Source organism: Salvelinus fontinalis, chromosome 33 (genome assembly GCF_029448725.1).
Source record: "Salvelinus fontinalis isolate EN_2023a chromosome 33, ASM2944872v1, whole genome shotgun sequence".
NCBI lineage: Eukaryota > Metazoa > Chordata > Actinopteri > Salmoniformes > Salmonidae > Salvelinus > Salvelinus fontinalis.
The window spans coordinates 4,188,411-4,208,460 of record NC_074697.1 but is presented as its reverse complement, the minus strand read 5'-3'; the positions used below and the strand labels follow the sequence as shown (position 1 = coordinate 4,208,460).

The window sequence follows — 20,050 nt, the reverse complement described above, 5'->3', positions numbered from 1 at the left end:
ATTAAACACATTACTTGTTACAGCGTAATTACCCATAAAGACCTAAAAATTATCCCTTAAAATGAAGTGTTGCACAAAAAGAAGCAGCATGATGAGTTCGTTGTTTTGGTGAAGTGATTTTACCTTTCAAAATAAACTGTCAGATGTGATTTCAACATGTCATTAGTTTCACTGAGTTTCAATGGTTTTTATCACAGTTGAGAAGAGATCTCTGAGAAATTAGCAGAGGAACCATTATCAACAAATAGTTTCTTGCATAATACACAGATCAGGATATAAAGATATGAGATGAAACTTACGAGCTGTAATATTATCTAAAAACATTAAATTAAACAAAAGACTTTATAAACAATATCATCTGACATCAAAACATTTTAAAGTAAAAATATATTCAAAAGGTGTTGCAACAAACTCAAAGTGCTTTTGATGACGTTTTACACATCAAATGTTTCTTGGTGTTTTTCTCTGGTTTACATAAAATTATGTAGCATTTAGGTGCAAATATACAGAAGAGCATTCCATAACTAGAGGCCAGAATAGCAAAGATCTCCACAGCTACAGTGAACTTCCCAGGAGAGCTGACATAAGCTGGGATAAAGGTGATCCAGACTGCACAGAATATGAGCATGCTGAAGGTGATGAATTTGGCCTCATTGAAGTTATCAGGCAGCTTCCGAGCCAGAAAAGCCAGCACAAAGCACAAGAGAGACAGGAGTCCTATATAGCCCAACACAGCCCAGAAACCAATAGCTGAACCCACATCACACTCTAGAATGATCTTGTCCTTATATGTCTTCATATTCTTGTAGGGGAAAGGAGGGGAGACTGTTAACCAAAGTACACAGATCAGGACCTGTATGAGAGTGAAAGCCAGAACACTGAGTCTCTGCTGTGGAGGACCAAACCATTTCATGACATTACTGGCTGGAAGTGTAGCCCTGAAGGCCATCAACACCACTATTGTTTTCCCCAGAACACAAGAGATGCAGAGGACGAAGGTGATCCCAAACGCTGTGTGGCGCAGCATACAGGACCACTCAGAGGGCCGGCCAATGAAAGTAAGAGAACACAGAAAACACAGAGTCAAGGAGAAGAGCAGCAGGAAGCTCAGCTCAGAGTTGTTGGCCCTGACGATGGGAGTCTTTCTGTAGTGGAAGAATATCAGTGCTATTGTCATTGTCAGACACCCACCAAACACAGAAAATGCTACCAACAGTACACCCATGAGTTCCTTGAAGGTGAGGTATTCAATGCCTTTCAAATGACAGTTATTCCTCTCTTCATTTGACTTGTACTCGGGGGGGCATGTTGTACATGTCACTGCATCTGAAAGCATAAATAGTTTGATTATGTACAGCGAGTACATCTTCAGATAGACCAGTAAAGTGCTGGCTGAGATTTTTCCCAACATGAACAGGATGAAGGCTAGCGTAAAAGCTACGAGTCCTGAGGTCTCACTTGTGGTGTTGCTGAACTCCCCGTCTGCACAGGCGATGCAGTCAAAGCAACAGAAAGGTTTCCCCTTAACGAAGGCCCTGCGTGTCCCTGGCAGACAGCTCTCACTGCAGATAGACCTGGGTACCTGGAACACACAGACAACCTTTACGCCAAGGGATCACTCATATTTAAACACACACAAGTATACTGTATACTTTAATGCAAAACTCTTAAAGGAACACAATTGTGATGAATGATTAATAGATGCTTCTCCCTAACAAGTCTTCACCTCAGACTGATTGTCTGCCCAGACAGCACTCACACCTTCCTTCATCTCAAACTTCTGTCCCTCTGGTTGTGAGGCGTCATAGTAGCCGATGGTCTCAAACGAGATGTACCCTGTGTTATCCATCTGCCAGTTGACCAGGGCGTAGTGTGCCGATGGGTCCCCCTGATCATCAAAGAACACCCTCTCACCATGCCTAGTGGTGAAATTCACCTGGGTCAGGTAATGTAACACCTGGAGGAAGGAAAGAAAATAAATTTTGAATTTTGAACTTTTTCCCCCTTTTTTCCCCCAATTTCGTTGTATCTAATTGGTAGTTACAGTCCCTGTCTCATCGCTGCAATTCCCGTATGCTCTCGGGAGAGGCGAAGGTCGAGAGTCATGCGTCCTCCAAAACACGCCCCTAACCAAGCCACACTGCTTCGTGACACACTGCTCGCTTAACCCAGAAGCCAGCCACACCAATGTGTCGGAGGAAACACAGTACACTTGGCGACCGTGTCAGCGTGCATGCGCCCAGCCTGCCACAGGAGTCGCTAGAGCGCGATGGGACAAGGACATCCCTGCCAGCCAAACCATCCCCTAACCCGGACGACTCTGGGCCAATTGTGCGCCGCCCCATGGGTTTCCGGGTCCCGGCCGGCTGCGACAGAGCCTGGACTCAAACCCAGAATTTCTATAGGCACATCTAGCAACAGCGATGCAGTGCCTTAGACCACTGCGCTACTCGGGAGGCCCAGTGGTATTTTTTATAACACAATCTTACGTTCTCTACCCGACCTCGTGTCATAGGCAAATGGTGTTATTTGTTATCTTAGTAACGCCACATAGTTACAGGCTACAGGTGTTATTTGTTATCTTAGTAACGCCACATAGTTGCAAGATACAGGTGTTATTTGTTATCTTAGTAATGCCACATAGTTACAGGCTACAGGTGTTATTTGTTATCTTAGTAACGCCACATAGTTACAGGCTACAGGTGTTATTTGTTAGCGTAGTAACGCCACATAGTTTCAGGCTACAGGTGTTATTTGTTGGCTTAGTAACACCACATAGTTACAGGCTACAGGTGTTATTTGTTGGCTTAGTAACGCCACATAGTTACAGGCTACAGGTGTTATTTATTGGCTTAGTAACGCCACATAGTTACAGGCTACAGGTGTTATTTGTTGGCTTAGTAAAGCCACATAGTTACTTTACCTGCCACGGCTCTATTTTATCCCTGGCTGCACATGTGTTATCTTGAAATGGCCCCTGTCCACTCTGACAGGTAGTGAGCAGGTGTAGAGCGTGAGCCACAGCGTACACAGCCTTGTAGATGTTGTTGAGCAGACTAGCGTCTGACACATCTGTGTAGCGGGAGCCAGTGTCTCTCAGGGACTCCCTCCCTGTGCAGGCTCTGACCGGGGAGCCAGGAGTTATGCTGCAGCTGAACACGCTCTCCCACAACTCCACCAGACCCCTGTCCCCCAGCTGGGTGGAGGGCCGCCTGTTGGCCAAGAACTCCCCCAGGCCGGGGATGACCGCGTTGGGCACAGCGAAGCCCACCGCCCCCTGGACCACGGCGTAGTTGACGTGGGAGGCGATGTAACGGTAGGTGATCCATCCCTCGCTACCCACCCACTGCAACCCCGTCACATTCTGCAGGTACAGCTCTTTTATCAGGATTTCCAGGTCTGTGCCGTCTGCAAACGCCACGATCACCTTGGAGGTGGACTGTTTAATGATGTCCACCACCTTCAGGAACCACTCTCTGGGGTCGGTCCTGTAGATTGCCACTGAGTAGTCTACACACACCCCTTCACTGGACGCTGCTTTCAGGAAGGTGGCCATGCCATTGTTACCATAGTCACTGTTGGTTCTGATGGCCCCCACCCAAGTCCAGCCAAAGTGTTTGACCAGCTGGGCCAGGGCTCTGCTCTGGTAGTGGTCACTGGGGATGGTTCTGAAGAATGAAGGGTATTGCCTTCTGTTACTCAGACAAGCACAGGTGGCTGAATGACTGAGCTGGAAAGACAACAAAGACAGACGTTTCTAACACACTGCTCCAACGTTGCCGTTCTGTAAAAGTAGCACATGGGCACGGCAGTATTTTCACATAGTATCATCTCTGCCTTTCACTCTCTCAATACATACACACATACACTCCCTGACTCACCACTGGTATGTGGAAGGGCCCCATGGTGCGTGCTATGGCTATAGTGGAGGTGGAGGTGGTCTCCCCTATGACAGCATGCACAGTGGAGGGCTTGGTGCAGCTCTGTGGCTCCTCCTCATATCCATTCATCAGAGCCAGGGACGCCCGCACAGACAGGGGGATGCTGGGACACGAGTCAAAGATCCTGTAGCCCAGAGACAGCCCTGGCAGCAGCTCAGAGCTGTTATTGATCTCCTCTATGGCAAAGATCATAGTTTGGGCATACTGGAGCTCACCTGGGTCCAGCCTGCAGAGACGACTTCTAGTACTGTCACTTCAGTTTTAGTCAGAGAAATCCCAGCCAAAGACAGACGTATAAAGCATTTAGTCAGTAAAAACCCCAGCCAAAGACAGACATATAAAGCATTTAGTCAGTGAAATCACAGCCAGACACGTATAAAGCATTTAGTCAGTGAAAACCCCAGCCAGAGACCTGTAAAGCATTTAGTCTGTGAAAACCCCAGCCAGAGACCTGTAAAGCATTTAGTCTGTGAAAACCCCAGCCAGAGACCTGTAAAGCATTGTCAGTGAAAACCCCAGCCAGAGACCTGTAAAGCATTTAGTCTGTGAAAACCCCAGCCAGAGACCTGTAAAGCATTTAGTCTGTGAAAACCCCAGCCAGAGACAGACCAATAAAGCATTTAGTCAGTGAAAACCCCAGCCAGAGACAGACCAATAAAGCATTTAGTCAGTGAAATCCCAGCCAGAGACAGACCAATAAAGCATTTAGTCAGTGAAAACCCCAGCCAGAGACAGACCAATAAAGCATTTAGTCAGTGAAATCCCAGCCAGAGACAGACCAATAAAGCATTTAGTCAGTGAAATCCCAGCCAGAGACAGACCAATAAAGCATTTAGTCAGTGAAAACCCAGCCAGAGACAGACCAATAAAGCATTTAGTCAGTGAAAACCCCAGCCAGAGACAGACCAATAAAGCATTTAGTCAGTGAAAACCCCAGCCAGAGACAGACCAATAAAGCATTTAGTCAGTGAAAACCCCAGCCAGGGACAGACAGTTTTCAACACTTTTTGAACATAATTTCTCTTACACACCTGTGAACATACATGTTTGTCCATGTGAACAGAGACATAAGCATTATGATTCACAGCAAACTGTTCAACATGTTCTTACCCTTCACACCGGATGCTTCCTGGGTTGACTTGCAGAGTTGGGTTCACACTGACTGGGTTTTGGTGAAAGGAGAAAATACCTCCTAAGTTGATGTCTCCCTCCTTTGAGAACTGTGACAGTTCTGTTGTTCCATAAGATCTGCACACGGGCTGCCCAGCCTTAGCTGTCACTATCAGCATAGGGATCACCAGAAGGTCTGCTAGCTGCAGCATAGCTGTTCACCGAGTGTCTCACCTCTCACCGTCCCGACAATGCTCCATCTGGGCTCCTTTATATGTTACCATTAATGATGGGTATGATGCTATAGGAGCTTACAACTGTTTCAATGTCTTAGTTTCAACCAATGATGACACTCACTGAGTGATTGACAAAACAGTTGGCCTATTAGGTGTTAAAAGGGATCCCTAAGAGGTTTTAAGTAAGAGTAGTGCAGTCCCGTGTGTCTTTCCCAGAACCAATGGCTCAGTCACTTCTGAATATAGATTCTAAAATATGAGTTCTCTGAAGAAACCTTTATTTTTTTTACGTGGCGAGTTTTTGGGGGGAAATCAGAACGTTTCCGGTGAAACTGTAATTCAGGCAGAAATACAAGACAGTTGTTTTTGGAGTATTAGTGAATAGTTTAGCATTATTGTTTTTCTAGTCATAATTTGTCCCTAGGAAATAACTTATTTTAATGAGTCAACTGTAGGTTATTTATAATAAGCAGTACCTGGAGAAAATCTGACCTATCTTCAATCAAAATCGAATGCCCTCCCTTCAGGAAATATATATTTTAACTAAACTCTCCATAAAAGATTAAAAAAACAAAACAAGTGACCCTCCCTTATACACAAAATAATAACTAAAGCATAAAATGGATAGCAGAAAACATGCATACCATTTAACCTCACTTCTAGAGCAATCCAGGCCCCGGTTTCCCGATAGCGATGAAACTTAGGTTTACGACTGTTTTAACGATGCGTCTTTCTTAAAACAGCCGAAGATTTAACATGCGTTTCCCAAAACATTACGCAGAGAGAACGGTCACTAAGTGCGGCGTCGTTGGAGAGTGTGTCGATATTGACGGGATCGTTGGAGAATGTGTCGATATTGACGGGATCGTTGGAGAGTGTGTCGATATTGACGGGATCGTTGGAGAGTGTGTCGATATTGACGGGATCGTTGGAGAGTGTGTCGATATTGACGGGATCGTTGGAGAGTGTGTCGATATTGACGGGATCGTTGGAGAGTGTGTCGATATTGACGGGATCGTTGGAGAGTGTGTCGATATTGACGGGATCGTTGGAGAGTGTGTCGATATTGACGGGATCGTTGGAGAGTGTGTCGATATTGACGGGATCGTTGGAGAGTGTGTCGATATTGACGGGATCGTTGGAGAGTGTGTCGATATTGACGGGATCGTTGGAGAGTGTGTCGATATTGACGGGATCGTTGGAGAGTGTGTCGATATTGACGGGATCGTTGGAGAGTGTGTCGATATTGACGGCGTCGTTGGAGAGTGTGTCGATATTGACGGGATCGTTGGAGAGTGTGTCGATATTGACGGGATCGTTGGAGAGTGTGTCGATATTGACGGGATCGTTGGAGAGTGTGTCGATATTGACGGGATCGTTGGAGAGTGTGTCGATATTGACGGGATCGTTGGAGAGTGTGTCGATATTGACGGGATCGTTGGAGAGTGTGTCGATATTGACGGGATCGTTGGAGAGTGTGTCGATATTGACGGGATCGTTGGAGAGTGTGTCGATATTGACGGGATCGTTGGAGAGTGTGTCGATATTGACGGGATCGTTGGAGAGTGTGTCGATATTGACGGGATCGTTGGAGAGTGTGTCGATATTGACGGGATCGTTGGAGAGTGTGTCGATATTGACGGGATCGTTGGAGAGTGTGTCGATATTGACGGGATCGTTGGAGAGTGTGTCGATATTGACGGGATCGTTGGAGAGTGTGTCGATATTGACGGCGTCGTTGGAGAGTGTGTCGATATTGACGGGATCGTTGGAGAGTGTGTCGATATTGACGGGATCGTTGGAGAGTGTGTCGATATTGACGGGATCGTTGGAGAGTGTGTCGATATTGACGGGATCGTTGGAGAGTGTGTCGATATTGACGGGATCGTTGGAGAGTGTGTCGATATTGACGGGATCGTTGGAGAGTGTGTCGATATTGACGGGATCGTTGGAGAGTGTGTCGATATTGACGGGATCGTTGGAGAGTGTGTCGATATTGACGGGATCGTTGGAGAGTGTGTCGATATTGACGGGATCGTTGGAGAGTGTGTCGATATTGACGGGATCGTTGGAGAGTGTGTCGATATTGACGGGATCGTTGGAGAGTGTGTCGATATTGACGGGATCGTTGGAGAGTGTGTCGATATTGACGGGATCGTTGGAGAGTGTGTCGATATTGACGGGATCGTTGGAGAGTGTGTCGATATTGACGGGATCGTTGGAGAGTGTGTCGATATTGACGGGATCGTTGGAGAGTGTGTCGATATTGACGGGATCGTTGGAGAGTGTGTCGATATTGACGGGATCGTTGGAGAGTGTGTCGATATTGACGGGATCGTTGGAGAGTGTGTCGATATTGACGGGATCGTTGGAGAGTGTGTCGATATTGACGGGATCGTTGGAGAGTGTGTCGATATTGACGGGATCGAAAGAAAGACAGCGCTGCTCTCGGATCAGCTTTCTCCATTCAAACATTGTCTTAACTTTATTATTTCACAATACTGACCATTTTGTGGGGAGGGGGGCAACCAGTGCACCTGTCTAACGCCCACATCCTCCCCAACCCCTCTCAATACTAAGGTGTGTATAAAGTTTCAGTAATATGATATAATACTTTGGAGCAAATATATATGGAAAAGTAAACCATAACTAGAGGCCAGAATGGCAAAGATCTCCACAGCTACAGTGAACTTCCCAGGAGAGCTGACATAAGCTGGGATAAAGGTGATCCAGACTGCACAGAATATGAGCATGCTGAAGGTGATGAATTTGGCCTCATTGAAGTTATCAGGCAGCTTCCGAGCCAGAAAAGCCAGCACAAAGCACAAGAGAGACAGGAGTCCTATATAGCCCAACTGTCATGACTTCTGCCGTAGTCGTTGACTCTCCTTGTTCGGGCGGTGCTCGGCGGTCGACGTCACCGGTCTTCTAACCATCATCGATCCATTTTTCATTTTCCATTGGTTTTGTCTTGTCTTCCCACACACATGTTTTCAATCCCTTCCATTACCTGTTGTGTATTTAACCCTCTGTTTCCCCTCATGTCTTTGTCAGAGATTGTTTGTTGTCAGTGTAGTGTTTATTTTTGTATAGGTGCGCGTCGGGTCTTCGTACCCATATTTGTTTATTATTCATTTTCTTATTAGTTATGGATCATGTTTCTTGGACATTTATTAAAAGACTCCATTTTACACTCCATTTGACTCTCCTGCGCCTGACTTCCCTGCCACCTATACACACGTCTCTGACACCAACACAGCCCAGAAACCAATAGCTGAACCCATATCACACTCTAGAATGATCTTTTCCTTATATGTTTTCATATTGTTGTATGGGAAAGGAGGGGAGACTGTTAACCAAAGAGCACAGATCAGGACCTGTATGAGAGTGAAAGCCAGAACACTGAGTCTCTGCTGTGGACGACCAAACCATTTCATGACATTACTGGCTGGAAGTGTAGCCCTGAAGGCCATCAACACCACTATTGTTTTCCCCAGGAAGCTCAGCTCAGAGTTGTTGGCCCTGTCAATGGGAGTCTTTTTGAAGTGAACGAAGACCAATGGCACCACTGTGGTCAAACACGCTCCGACCAATGAGATTGCAGCCAGGAGGATTCCCATGGTCTCGTCAAATGAGAGAAATGCCACCCCCTTTGGGACACAGCGACTCTTGTCTCCGTTTGACCAGTATTCCAGGGAACGTACAAGGAATGTACAAGGAAAATGCTATAATCAAGTAATGTATTATAATAGGCAGCTGTCACTTCCCAGAGCCGTTTGCTTTTCTAGTTAGATCCTAATGTTAGCTAGCTAACTAACATTGAACCTGGTTGGTTAGCTCCAGTACTGTGGCATTATTTGCACTTTGTTCATTGTTGTTTAACTAGCTAACGTTAGCTGGCTGGCTCGTTAGCTGACGTTACGTGACGTGTGTACAACACACGTTGAATATGGCCGGTGTCAGTAAGCGTCTAGAAAAAAGCGCCATACATTTTTTTTCAGCTAGACTGGTTAGGCTGTTTTCATGTTATCCAGAGGTAAACAAATCATCGGCCAGAGCGTCAGATGTGCGCTCCGAGAGCAAAACGAGATGGGTGGGGCTAAAGCTGAAGAGGGTGTGAACTATGCTGAATGGGTGTAGACAAAGACGAGTTCTTCACTCGATACCAAAACATTCAAAGGCAATTTTTCTCAAAAGTGAGTTTACAAGTTGATCAACTTTCAAAGCAGAATTAGCCTCCAGTATTTATGCTGCAGTAGTTTATGTGTCGGGGGGCTAGGGTCAGTCTGTTATATCTGGAGTATTTCTCCTGTCTTATCCGGTGTCCTGTGTGAATTTAAGTATGCTCTCTCTAATTCTCTCTTTCTCTCTTTCTTTCTTTCTCTCTCTCGGAGGACCTGAGCCCTACGACCATGCCTCAGGACTACCTGGCATGATGACTCCTTGTTGTCCCCAGTCCACCTGGCCGTGCTGCTGCTTCAGTTTCAACTGTTCTGCCTGCAGCTATGGAACCCTGACCTGTTCACTGTGATTACTATTATTTGACCATGCTGGTCATTTATGAACATTTGAACATCTTGGCCATATTCTGTTATCTCCACCTGGCACAGCCAGAAGAGGACTGGCCACCCCTCATAGCCTGGTTCCTCTCTAGGTTTCTTCCTAGGTTTTGGCCTTTCTAGGGAGTTTTTCCTAGCCACCGTGCTTCTACACCTGCATTGCTTGCTGTTTGGGGTATTAGGCTGGGTTTCTGTAAAGCACTTTGATATATCAGCTGATGGAAGAAGGGCTATATTAATACATTTGATTTGATTTGAAATTACTTTCCCATTGTTCCTCAAATGCAGTGTATGATATACAATTTTGTAGCTCTGAGTCTCTACTTTCATCCAATGTAAAAAACACAATTTCAAATTTTGCTACATAAGACCGAATCCAGGTAGTGAGTCACATATTCTAAAAGTGAACACATATTCTACAGTTAATGTATCTTTTTGGTCAGTGGATTTGGTTTGTATCAGTCAGAGCCCAGCCCTATCCACTAAGAGACATGCGGGGCCGCTAGGGGTCCCCCGGACCAAAAATAAATACATTTAGCTTAAGGCCTCCAAAAGGCTAAGGGCCGGCTGTGGTATCAGTTTTCTCACCTGTTAGGTTGCTGATCTCCCCAGCAGCACAGGGGGGATACAGGATAAAAAGCAGACTGGTATTGTTTTTGATCGCTGTCTGGAGGAACACTGGGAAGCAGCTGTCACTACAGACAGACCGAGACCTCTGAAACACAACACCTGCACACTCCCTCTAACCTGTCTGTCTCTCTTTACTCCTTCACTCATATTATAAATCCCCCTTGGTCACACAATCATTCAATTCATTCCCGCCTACACATTGTATGTGTCATCTCCGACAAATGAATATATCTTTAATCTATTTATCTATGTTTTATGAAAGTACCTGTAACTGCTACCATGTGTTTTCTGTGTAAATGTGTACCTTTAAGGGATTGGACGCCCATTCTCTCTTTATCCCATTTATGGCAAACTGCTCTCCATTTGCGAGAGAGGCATCAAAATTCCTCACAGTGACAAACACTGTCTCTGCTGCCTGGTCTCTCTGCCAGTTCACCACCTCATACATGGCAGTGGGCTCTCTGTTAAAAAAATGTTTAAACACTCTTCTCAGACTTCATGGTGAAGTTTACGTATCGCAGGTATCTCAACACCTGCATGACTTAAAATAATCACCATGTACTGATGTACACTGTCCCAGTAGGATAACACTGTTTGGTTCCTAATAAAACCATGTTTGGTTCCCATGTAGAACCCTCTGTGGAAAGGGTTTTACACGGAATCAAAAAAGATTCTACCTGGAACCAAAAAGGGTTCTTCAAAGGGTTCTCTTAAGGCGACAGCCGAAGAACCCTTTTAGGTTCTAGATAGCACCTTTTTTTAAAGAGTGTAGAATGAATGTACTTTAGAAGTAAAATAGTGTGATTGTAAATATTTGTAATTTTCATAAAACCAGTCAGTCAATTATCAAATCAGTTGAACAAAATGAACTATCTGTGGGCCATAAAGGTAGCCGCTCACCTGTCCTGGCTCGATGCTGTCTCACCTGTGCTGGCTCGATGCTGTCTCACCTGTCCTGGCTCGATGCTGTCTCTGTGTGCACAGTTCCTATTAACACCTTGGCCTTTACTGTGCCTGCAGGTCAACAGGTCATGTATGGAGTGGGCTACAGCACACACTGCTTTATACACATTATTAGAGAAGCTCAGCTCGGACATGTAAGTAAACGGGTTACTGATTAAAGAAAATATAAATAGTTTGTGGAACATCTGTTAGTGAAATCAAAGTGTAAAAGCAGCCGAGGCGGGTCTACTCTTGGCCATTTTCTTGTTATGTGGTGGAAATCTGAGCGGGTCGAACATAACATGTCAACCCTGTTACCTATAAATAGACAGGCTAGAAATGCTTAAAAAACTCTTAAGCATCCGTCCCTTTTTCTCATTTCTCGCCTGAAATGACATACTCAAATTTAACTGCCTGTAGCTCAAGACCTGAAGCAAGGATATGCATATTCTTAGTACCATTTGAAAGGAAACACTTTGAAGTTTGTGGAAATGTGAAAGGAATGTAGGAGAATATCACACAATAGATCTGGTAAAAGATAATACAAAGAAAAAACCAACCGCTCTTTTGTATTTTCTTTGTACCATCATCTTTGAAATGCAAGAGAAAAGCCATAATGTATTATTCCAGCCCAGGTGCAATATACATTTTGGCCACTAGATGGCGGCAGTGTATGCAAAACGTTTTAGACTGATCAAATTAACTATTGCATTTCTGTTCCCGACTTTGTATCAAGACTGCCCAAATATGCCTAATTTGTTTATTAATAACTTTCTATGTTAAAAATTCTGCACTCTCCTCAGACAACAGCATGGTATTCTTTCATAGTAATAGCTACTGTAAATTGGACAGTGCAGTTAGATGAACAAGAATTTAAGCTATCAGATATGTCTATGTCCTGGGAAATATTCTTGTTACTTACAACCTCATGCTAATCGCATTAGCCTACATTAGCTCAACCGTCCCGTGGAAGGGACACCGATCCTGAATACGTTTTTTAAACAGATTTTTTACCAAAACTGAGGCAGGGTGTTGGCTTTAGTATTGTTTCAATTAAGGACTGTAAATTTTAACCTCTTGAGATGGGAAAACATGTTTTTTATTCAGTTGAAAATGTTCTCTTCATGACAGAATATTAAAATCAGGTGAAATCAACATTTTTTTTTCCCACCAAGTTACAGTAGCCGGAAGGTACTCATTTCGTGGAAAGACCCAGTGGCTTATTTGCCAAAATAAGGACATGCCATTTGCTTGTGTGTCTTTCACTAACAGTGGGGTGCATGTACTGTATGTTGACAGAATAGCATTGAAGCTTAACACATTGCCAATGACAAGTTTTACGTGTTCCAGCAGAGCAGCACATGGAAAGATTTTAGGAAAAGCATCATTGCATGTTTTTATTGTAAGTTTTCATTTCATTTCATATTCCCCATCATGTGTTTCTTGGTATTTAGCTCAGGTTTAAACAGGATTATATAACATTTAGGTGCAAATATACAGAAGAGCATTCCATAACTAGAGGCCAGAATAGCAAAGATCTCCACAGCTACAGTGAACTTCCCAGGAGAGCTGACATAAGCTGGGATAAAGGTGATCCAGACTGCACAGAATATGAGCATGCTGAAGGTGATGAATTTGGCCTCATTGAAGTTATCAGGCAGCTTCCGAGCCAGAAAAGCCAGCACAAAGCACAAGAGAGACAGGAGTCCTATATAGCCCAACACAGCCCAGAAACCAATAGCTGAACCCACATCACACTCTAGAATGATCTTTTCCTTGTAGGTTTTCATATTATTGTAGGGGAAAGGAGGGGAGACTGTTAACCAAAGAGCACAGATCAGGACCTGTATGAGAGTGAAAGCCAGAACACTGAGTCTCTGCTGTGGAGGACCAAACCATTTCATGACATTACTGGCTGGAAGTGTAGCCCTGAAGGCCATCAACACCACTATTGTTTTCCCCAGAACACAAGAGATGCAGAGGACGAAGGTGATCCCAAACGCTGTGTGGCGCAGCATACAGGACCACTCAGAGGGCCGGCCAATGAAAGTAAGAGAGCACAGAAAACACAGAGTCAAGGAGAAGAGAAGCAGGAAGCTCAGCTCAGAGTTGTTGGCCCTGACGATGGGAGTGTCTTTCTTTATCAAGTAGAGAATAGCCACAAGCACAGTTAGAAACACTCCAAACAAGGAGAAAAACATAAGTACAATCCCCATGACCTCAGTAAAGGTCAGGAACTCAATAGCTTTAAATATACATTTGTCTCTGCCAAGATTGGACCAGTACACATCAGGGCAGTGTATGCAGCCATTAGAATCTGAAAGGAAATCATGATTAGTATGATGAGTAGTAAAGTAGAACACATGATGTCATAATCTAGACATTACATTGACCAAGGACTGAACTCTGAAAAACTGGATTAGGACACACATCGCGCAATTTGTGTAAGTTCTGTGTAGAATGAATGTTGGGCTTGTGGTACCTGTAGCGTTGCTGATCTCTCCCTCTGAACATGGGACACAGTCATAACAGCATACAGGCTTTCCTTTCTGTACAGCCTTACGAGTGCCTGGGGGACAGCTCTCACTACACACTGACAAGGGCATCTTTAGGGGTACAGAGAGCATACACGGTTTACTGTAAATGTTACATGTTTCACTCCAGCAGGGTTTGTTACGTAAATGTTTTCAATTGTAATAATGAGCCACGCAATAAGGAAGGAAAGGATGTTTTATATTCACGTTCACCAGATAGGTGGAGTGAAATGTGTTGTTTTACAGGGTCAGTCATAGTAGTACCGAGCCCCTGGAGCTAATTAGGGTGAAATGCCTTGCTCATGGGCACATCGACAGATATTTAACCTTGTACGCTTGGATTTCTGAACCAGCAACTTTTCAGTTACTGGCCCAACGCTCTAACCGCTAAGCTTCTGTTATTCAGAAACGTTGTGTTTGTAAATTAGTTCGTTTTACTCTGTTGGCACCTATTTACTGTACCTGTTGGAGCCCCCCAGGCCAAATTATGTCCTCTGTCCTGAGGACAAACTGTTGTCCAGGGGGTAGGGAGGCATCATAGTAGCCCACTGGTTTAAACTGGACCCCTCCGTCTGGCCCACGCTGCCAGTTCACCACCTCATACTTGGCTGCTGCAGCACCTGTACTGTCAAACCACACCTGGTCCCCTGTCTTTATGGTGAAATTCACCTGCTTCAGAGACTCCACTACCTGGGGAAAAAAGGAACAAGTATGAGCTTTTTTATTTTGACATATACTGGCAGTGAGGAATAGAGAATGGATGTTTTTAGTTGCTGTTACCTGCCAAGGTTCAGTTCTCACATTTTGATCACATCCGAGTCCCTCTTTGCACTTCAGCAAGCTGTGCATGGAGTGGGCCACTGCATATATGGCTTTATAGATATTACTAGAGTATCTGAGCTCTTCCACGTCTGCATTATAATCTCTCAGCTCTATCAGATCCTGATTCTCACTACAAGGACTACTCACTGTTGCATTCTCCTGGTGGCTTGTCTCTGTGCATTGAAAGGCCGTGTCCCAGAACTGCTTTATCACAAAGTCAGAGAAGCCGCTGATGTTGGCCTTCTGGACAGCGAACCCCAGTGAACCCCCCAGCACACTGTAGCTAGTAGGGGTGACCAGGCTGTCTGCAGTGATCCAGGCCTCCACACCAATAAACTGTAGGCCAGTGATGTTCTGCAGACTGAGCTCCTCCAGCAGGTTGTTCATCTCCACGTGGGCCAGAAAGCCTACGATCACCTTGGCCTTCCCACCTCGGATCACATTAACCACCTTTAACAGCTTCTCTGGCTCCGTCCGGCTGAACTTCTCTGAGTATTCCACACAGACACCCTCCTCCTGGGCTGAAGCCAGGAAGATAGCCATGCCGCTGTTGCCATAGTCACTATCACTGTTGACCGCTCCCACCCAGCTCCAGCCGAAGTACTTGACCAGCTGGGCCAGGGCTCTGCTCTGATAGAAGTCACTGGCGATGGTTCGGAAGAAAGAAGGGTACTCCTTCCTGCTGCTAAGGCACTCACATGTGGCAGAGTGGCTGATCTACAGAAGAGAGAGAGGACGAGAGAGACATGGAGAGAGAGAGAGAAAGGGAGAGAGACAGGGATTGGGAAAGAAAGAGAAAGGGAGAGACAGAGGGAGAGAGAAAGAGACGGAACTGAATACACTAATACAAGATAGATTTAAATTCTCGTATAATTGCTTGTCCTATAGGGCCACCTACCACAGGTATTTGGAATGGACCGGTGGTGCGTGACATCACTATAGTGGAGGAGGACTCTGACTCTCCGATGATGGCGTGAACTGCTGTTTGGCCGAAGCAGGTCTTTCCCACCGTCCTCTCCTGACCGTTCATCAGGGCCATGGCCGCACGTATAGAGTACAGAGTCGAGCCGCAGTTGTCATAAATACGATATCCAATAGAGACATTCGGAAGCAGAGTGTCACTGCTGTTGATCTCCTCGATGGCGAAGATCATGGTCTGAGCAAACCGGAACTCTCTGAGGTTTACACTAGAGGAAAGGTCAAGAAAGAGATCAGTTGAAGTTTTACCAATCATGAGCATACAACCACAAAAGTTGTGTTTAATTTGATAATTTTTTAAAAACTTACAATATTAAAATAGCCAAATATTCAATAAACTGTAACCAAGGAGGAGCTTGGAGAATTTGAGAGGTGGTGTCTGTGAAGGAGCTTACCTGGAGCAGGTGAGAGGGGGTGGTGTTTCTGTGAAGGAGAGTGGGGGCTGTGTGGTTTTGCTGTGGATGGAAAAGGCTCCTCCTATAGTCACGTCTCCTTCCTTGGACAGCAGAGGGAACTCTGGGCTCCCCAGCATCCGACAGACAGCCTCCGTTCCCTCTGCCCCAAAGACTCCTAACAACCCCACCACTACCACCCACAGCAGCTGCATCACACTCTATCACACACACTCTGAAGGGGTTTCACTCCCTGACCTGAGACCTGAGCAGACACCTACACTGAGTTTTATACTCACAAAGACAGCTGCAGGGCATGGTGGACTAGAGTTATCCAATCAGAGACAGGTGTAATGGGACGGTCTCTACGGGCCACTGTGGATATTATTGCCTCTATTGTAATAAGGTATCATCACTGTGCTGCTTTAAACACATGACAGCAGGATGATATTTCACTGCGCTGCTTTAAAGACAAGTTAGCAGGATGACATTTCACTGTGCTGCTTTAAACACATGATAGCAGGATGACATTTCACTGTGCTGCTTTAAAGACAGGTTAGCAGGATGACATTTCACTGTGCTGCTATAAAGACAGGGTGGCAGGATGACATTTCACCGGCCTGCTTTAAAGACAGGTTAGCAGGATGACATTTCACTGTGCTGCTATAAAGACAGGGTGGCAGGATGACATTTCACTGAGTTCAGCTGAGTGGTAGAGCTCCAGGGACTCAGCTGAGTGGTAGAGCTCCAGGACTTCAGCTGAGTGTTAGAGCTCCAGGACTTCAGCTGAGTGGTAGAGCTCCATGACTTCAGCTGAGTGGTAGAGCTCCAGGACTTCAGCTGAGTGGTAGAGCTCCAGGGACTCAGCTGAGTGGTAGAGCTCCAGGGACTCAGCTGAGTGGTAGAGCTCCAGGGATTCAGCTGAGTGGTAGAGCTCCAGGGACTCAGCTGAGTGGTAGAGCTCCAGGACTTCAGCTGAGTGTTAGAGCTCCAGGGATTCAGCTGAGTGGTAGAGCTCCAGGACTTCAGCTGAGTGGTAGAGCTCCAGGGATTCAGCTGAGTGGTAGAGCTCCATGACTTCAGCTGAGTGGTAGAGCTCCATGACTTCAGCTGAGTGGTAGAGCTCCAGGACTTCAGCTGAGTGTTAGAGCTCCAGGACTTCAGCTGAGTGGTAGAGCTCCAGGGATTCAGCTGAGTGGTAGAGCTCCAGGACTTCAGCTGAGTGGTAGAGCTCCAGGGATTCAGCTGAGTGGTAGAGCTCCAGGGATTCAGCTGAGTGGTAGAGCTCCAGGGATTCAGCTGAGTGGTAGAGCTCCATGACTTCAGCTGAGTGGTAGAGCTCCATTACTTCGGCTGAGTGGTAGAGCTCCAGGGACTCAGCTGAGTGGTAGAGCTCCAGGGATTCAGCTGAGTGGTAGAGCTCCAGGGACTCAGCTGAGTGGTAGAGCTCCAGGACTTCAGCTGAGTGGTAGAGCTCCAGGGATTCAGCTGAGTGGTAGAGCTCCAGGGATTCAGCTGAGTGGTAGAGCTCCAGGGACTCAGCTGAGTGGTAGAGCTCCAGGGATTCAGCTGAGTGGTAGAGCTCCAGGGATTCAGCTGAGTGGTAGAGCTCCAGGGACTCAGCTGAGTGGTAGAGCTCCAGGGATTCAGCTGAGTGGTAGAGCTCCAGGGATTCAGCTGAGTGGTAGAGCTCCAGGACTTCAGCTGAGTGGTAGAGCTCCAGGACTTCAGCTGAGTGGTAGAGCTCCAGGGATTCAGCTGAGTGGTAGAGCTCCATGACTTCAGCTGAGTGGTAGAGCTCCAGGACTTCAGCTGAGTGTTAGAGCTCCAGAACTTCAGCTGAGTGGTAGAGCTCCAGGGATTCAGCTGAGTGGTAGAGCTCCATGACTTCAGCTGAGTGGTAGAGCTCCAGGGACTCAGCTGAGTGGTAGAGCTCCAGGGATTCAGCTGAGTGGTAGAGCTCCAGGACTTCAGCTGAGTGGTAGAGCTCCAAGACTTCAGCTGAGTGGTAGAGCTCCAAGACTTCAGCTGAGTGGTAGAGCTCCAGGGACTCAGCTGAGTGGTAGAGCTCCATGACTTCAGCTGAGTGGTAGAGCTCCAGGACTTCAGCTGTGTGTTAGAGCTCCAGGACTTCAGCTGTGTGTTAGAGCTCCAAGACTTCAGCTGTGTGTTAGAAATCTTGGGCTTCAGCTGAGTGGTAGAAATCTAGGGCTTCAGCTGTGTAGTAGAGCTCCAGGACTTCAGCTGAGTGGTAGAGCTCTATACATAACTGAGTAACCTCTGGTGGCAGAACATTCCTTGATGAGATGACTCTATACATAACTGAGTAAACTCTGGTAACAGAGCATTCCATGATGACATGGCTCTGTACATAACTGAGTAACCTCTGGTGGCTCTGTACATAACTAAGCGACACATAAAATCTGTTTTTGGTTTGGGATCCGTAAAGAAACCCATAATGTCTTGTCTGGTGGGGTATATGCAGTATGTCTGTTTGAAGTGTATGCAAATAGATTCTACAAGTGGCGTAAAAAAATAAAACAAAGTTTTTTCTGAAGTGTCTATCCTATATACTGTTGAAGTCGGAAGTTGACATACACTTTAGCCAAATACATTTAATCTCAATTTATCACAATTCCTGACATTTAATCAGAGTAAGAATTCCCTGTCTTACGTCCGTTAGGATCACCACTTTATTTTAAGATCGTGAAATGTCAGAATAATAGTAGAGTGATTTATTTCAGCTTTTATTTCCTTCATCACATTCCCAGTGGGTCAGAAGTTTACATACACTATATTAGTGTTTGGTAGCATTGCCTGTATATCGTTTAACTTGGGTCAAACATTTCGGTTAGCCTTCCACAAGCTTCCCACAATAAGAGCAACAATGAGCTGGTGTAACCCAGTCAGGTTTGTAGGCCTCCTTGCTTGCACACGCTTTTTCAGTGCTGCCCACACATTTTCTATAGGATTGAGGTCAGGGCTTTGTGATGGCCACTCCAATACCTTGACTTTTTTGTCCTTAACCTGTCTAGGATGAGAGTGCCGCTAGCGGCACTCCCCCCCCACCCCCACTGAAAAACCAGTGCCGCGAAATTAAAAATATATTTTTTTTTTAAATATTTAACTTTCACACATTAAAGTCCAATACAGCTAATGAAAGACACAGATCTTGTGAATCCAGTCAACATGTCCGATTTTTAAAATGTTTTACAGGGAAGACACAATATGTAAAGATGTACATCTATTACCTAAAAACACATTAGCATAATCCACCATCTTTTATTTGTCCACCAACACCAGTAGCTATCACCAATTCGGCTAAACTAAGATATTTATAGCCCCTAACCAAGAAAAAAACTCATCAGATGACAGTCTGATAACATATTTATGGTATGGGATAGGTTTTGTTAGAAAAAAGTGCATATTTCAGGTAGATGGCATAGGTTACAATTGCACCCACCGTCACAAATGGAATAGAAAAACTACTTAGAGCAACGTGTTTACCTACTTACTAATCATCAAACATTTCGTAAAAATACACAGCATACACGAATCGAAAGACACAGATCCTGTGAATACAGACAATATTTCAGATTTTCTAAGTGTCTTACAGCGAAAACACAATAAATCGTTATATTAGCATAGCACATAGCACATAGGAGCCCAGCATTGATTCTAGCCAAAGTGAGCGATAAAAGTCAACATCGCCAAAATATATAAATTTTTTCACTAACCTTCTCAGAATTCTTCAGATGACACTCCTGTAACATCATATTACACAATCCATATAGAGTTTGATCGAAAATGTTTATATTTAGCCACAAAAATCATGGTTAGACAATGTGAAATGTAGCTCAGCTGGTCAGAAAATGTCTGTGCGCCACTTAGACAGTGATCGACTCT

At 45.3% G+C, this 20,050-nt stretch overlaps 2 protein-coding genes and 1 pseudogene across 2 annotated transcripts; all 3 read right to left on the bottom strand.

Annotated features, from left to right (window-relative positions):
- Nucleotides 1-412: 412 nt before the first annotated feature.
- On the bottom strand, nucleotides 413-5,263 carry LOC129831668 (extracellular calcium-sensing receptor-like). Its single transcript, XM_055895033.1, has 6 exons — nucleotides 5,052-5,263; nucleotides 3,882-4,167; nucleotides 2,924-3,730; nucleotides 1,727-1,957; nucleotides 1,459-1,582; nucleotides 413-1,326 (listed from the first exon to the last, which is right to left on the bottom strand). The coding sequence occupies exons 1-6, from the start codon at nucleotides 5,261-5,263 to the stop codon at nucleotides 413-415; spliced, it is 2,574 nt and encodes an 857-aa protein (XP_055751008.1).
- Nucleotides 5,264-7,828: 2,565 nt separating this feature from the next.
- Nucleotides 7,829-10,924, bottom strand: LOC129832510 (extracellular calcium-sensing receptor-like; annotated as a pseudogene).
- Nucleotides 10,925-12,833: 1,909 nt separating this feature from the next.
- Nucleotides 12,834-16,359, bottom strand: LOC129831669 (extracellular calcium-sensing receptor-like). Its single transcript, XM_055895034.1, has 6 exons — nucleotides 16,148-16,359; nucleotides 15,673-15,961; nucleotides 14,733-15,491; nucleotides 14,415-14,642; nucleotides 13,901-14,024; nucleotides 12,834-13,735 (listed from the first exon to the last, which is right to left on the bottom strand). Exons 1-6 carry the CDS (start codon nucleotides 16,357-16,359, stop codon nucleotides 12,834-12,836), a joined length of 2,514 nt encoding a protein of 837 aa, XP_055751009.1.
- Between the last annotated feature and the right edge of the window lie 3,691 nt (nucleotides 16,360-20,050).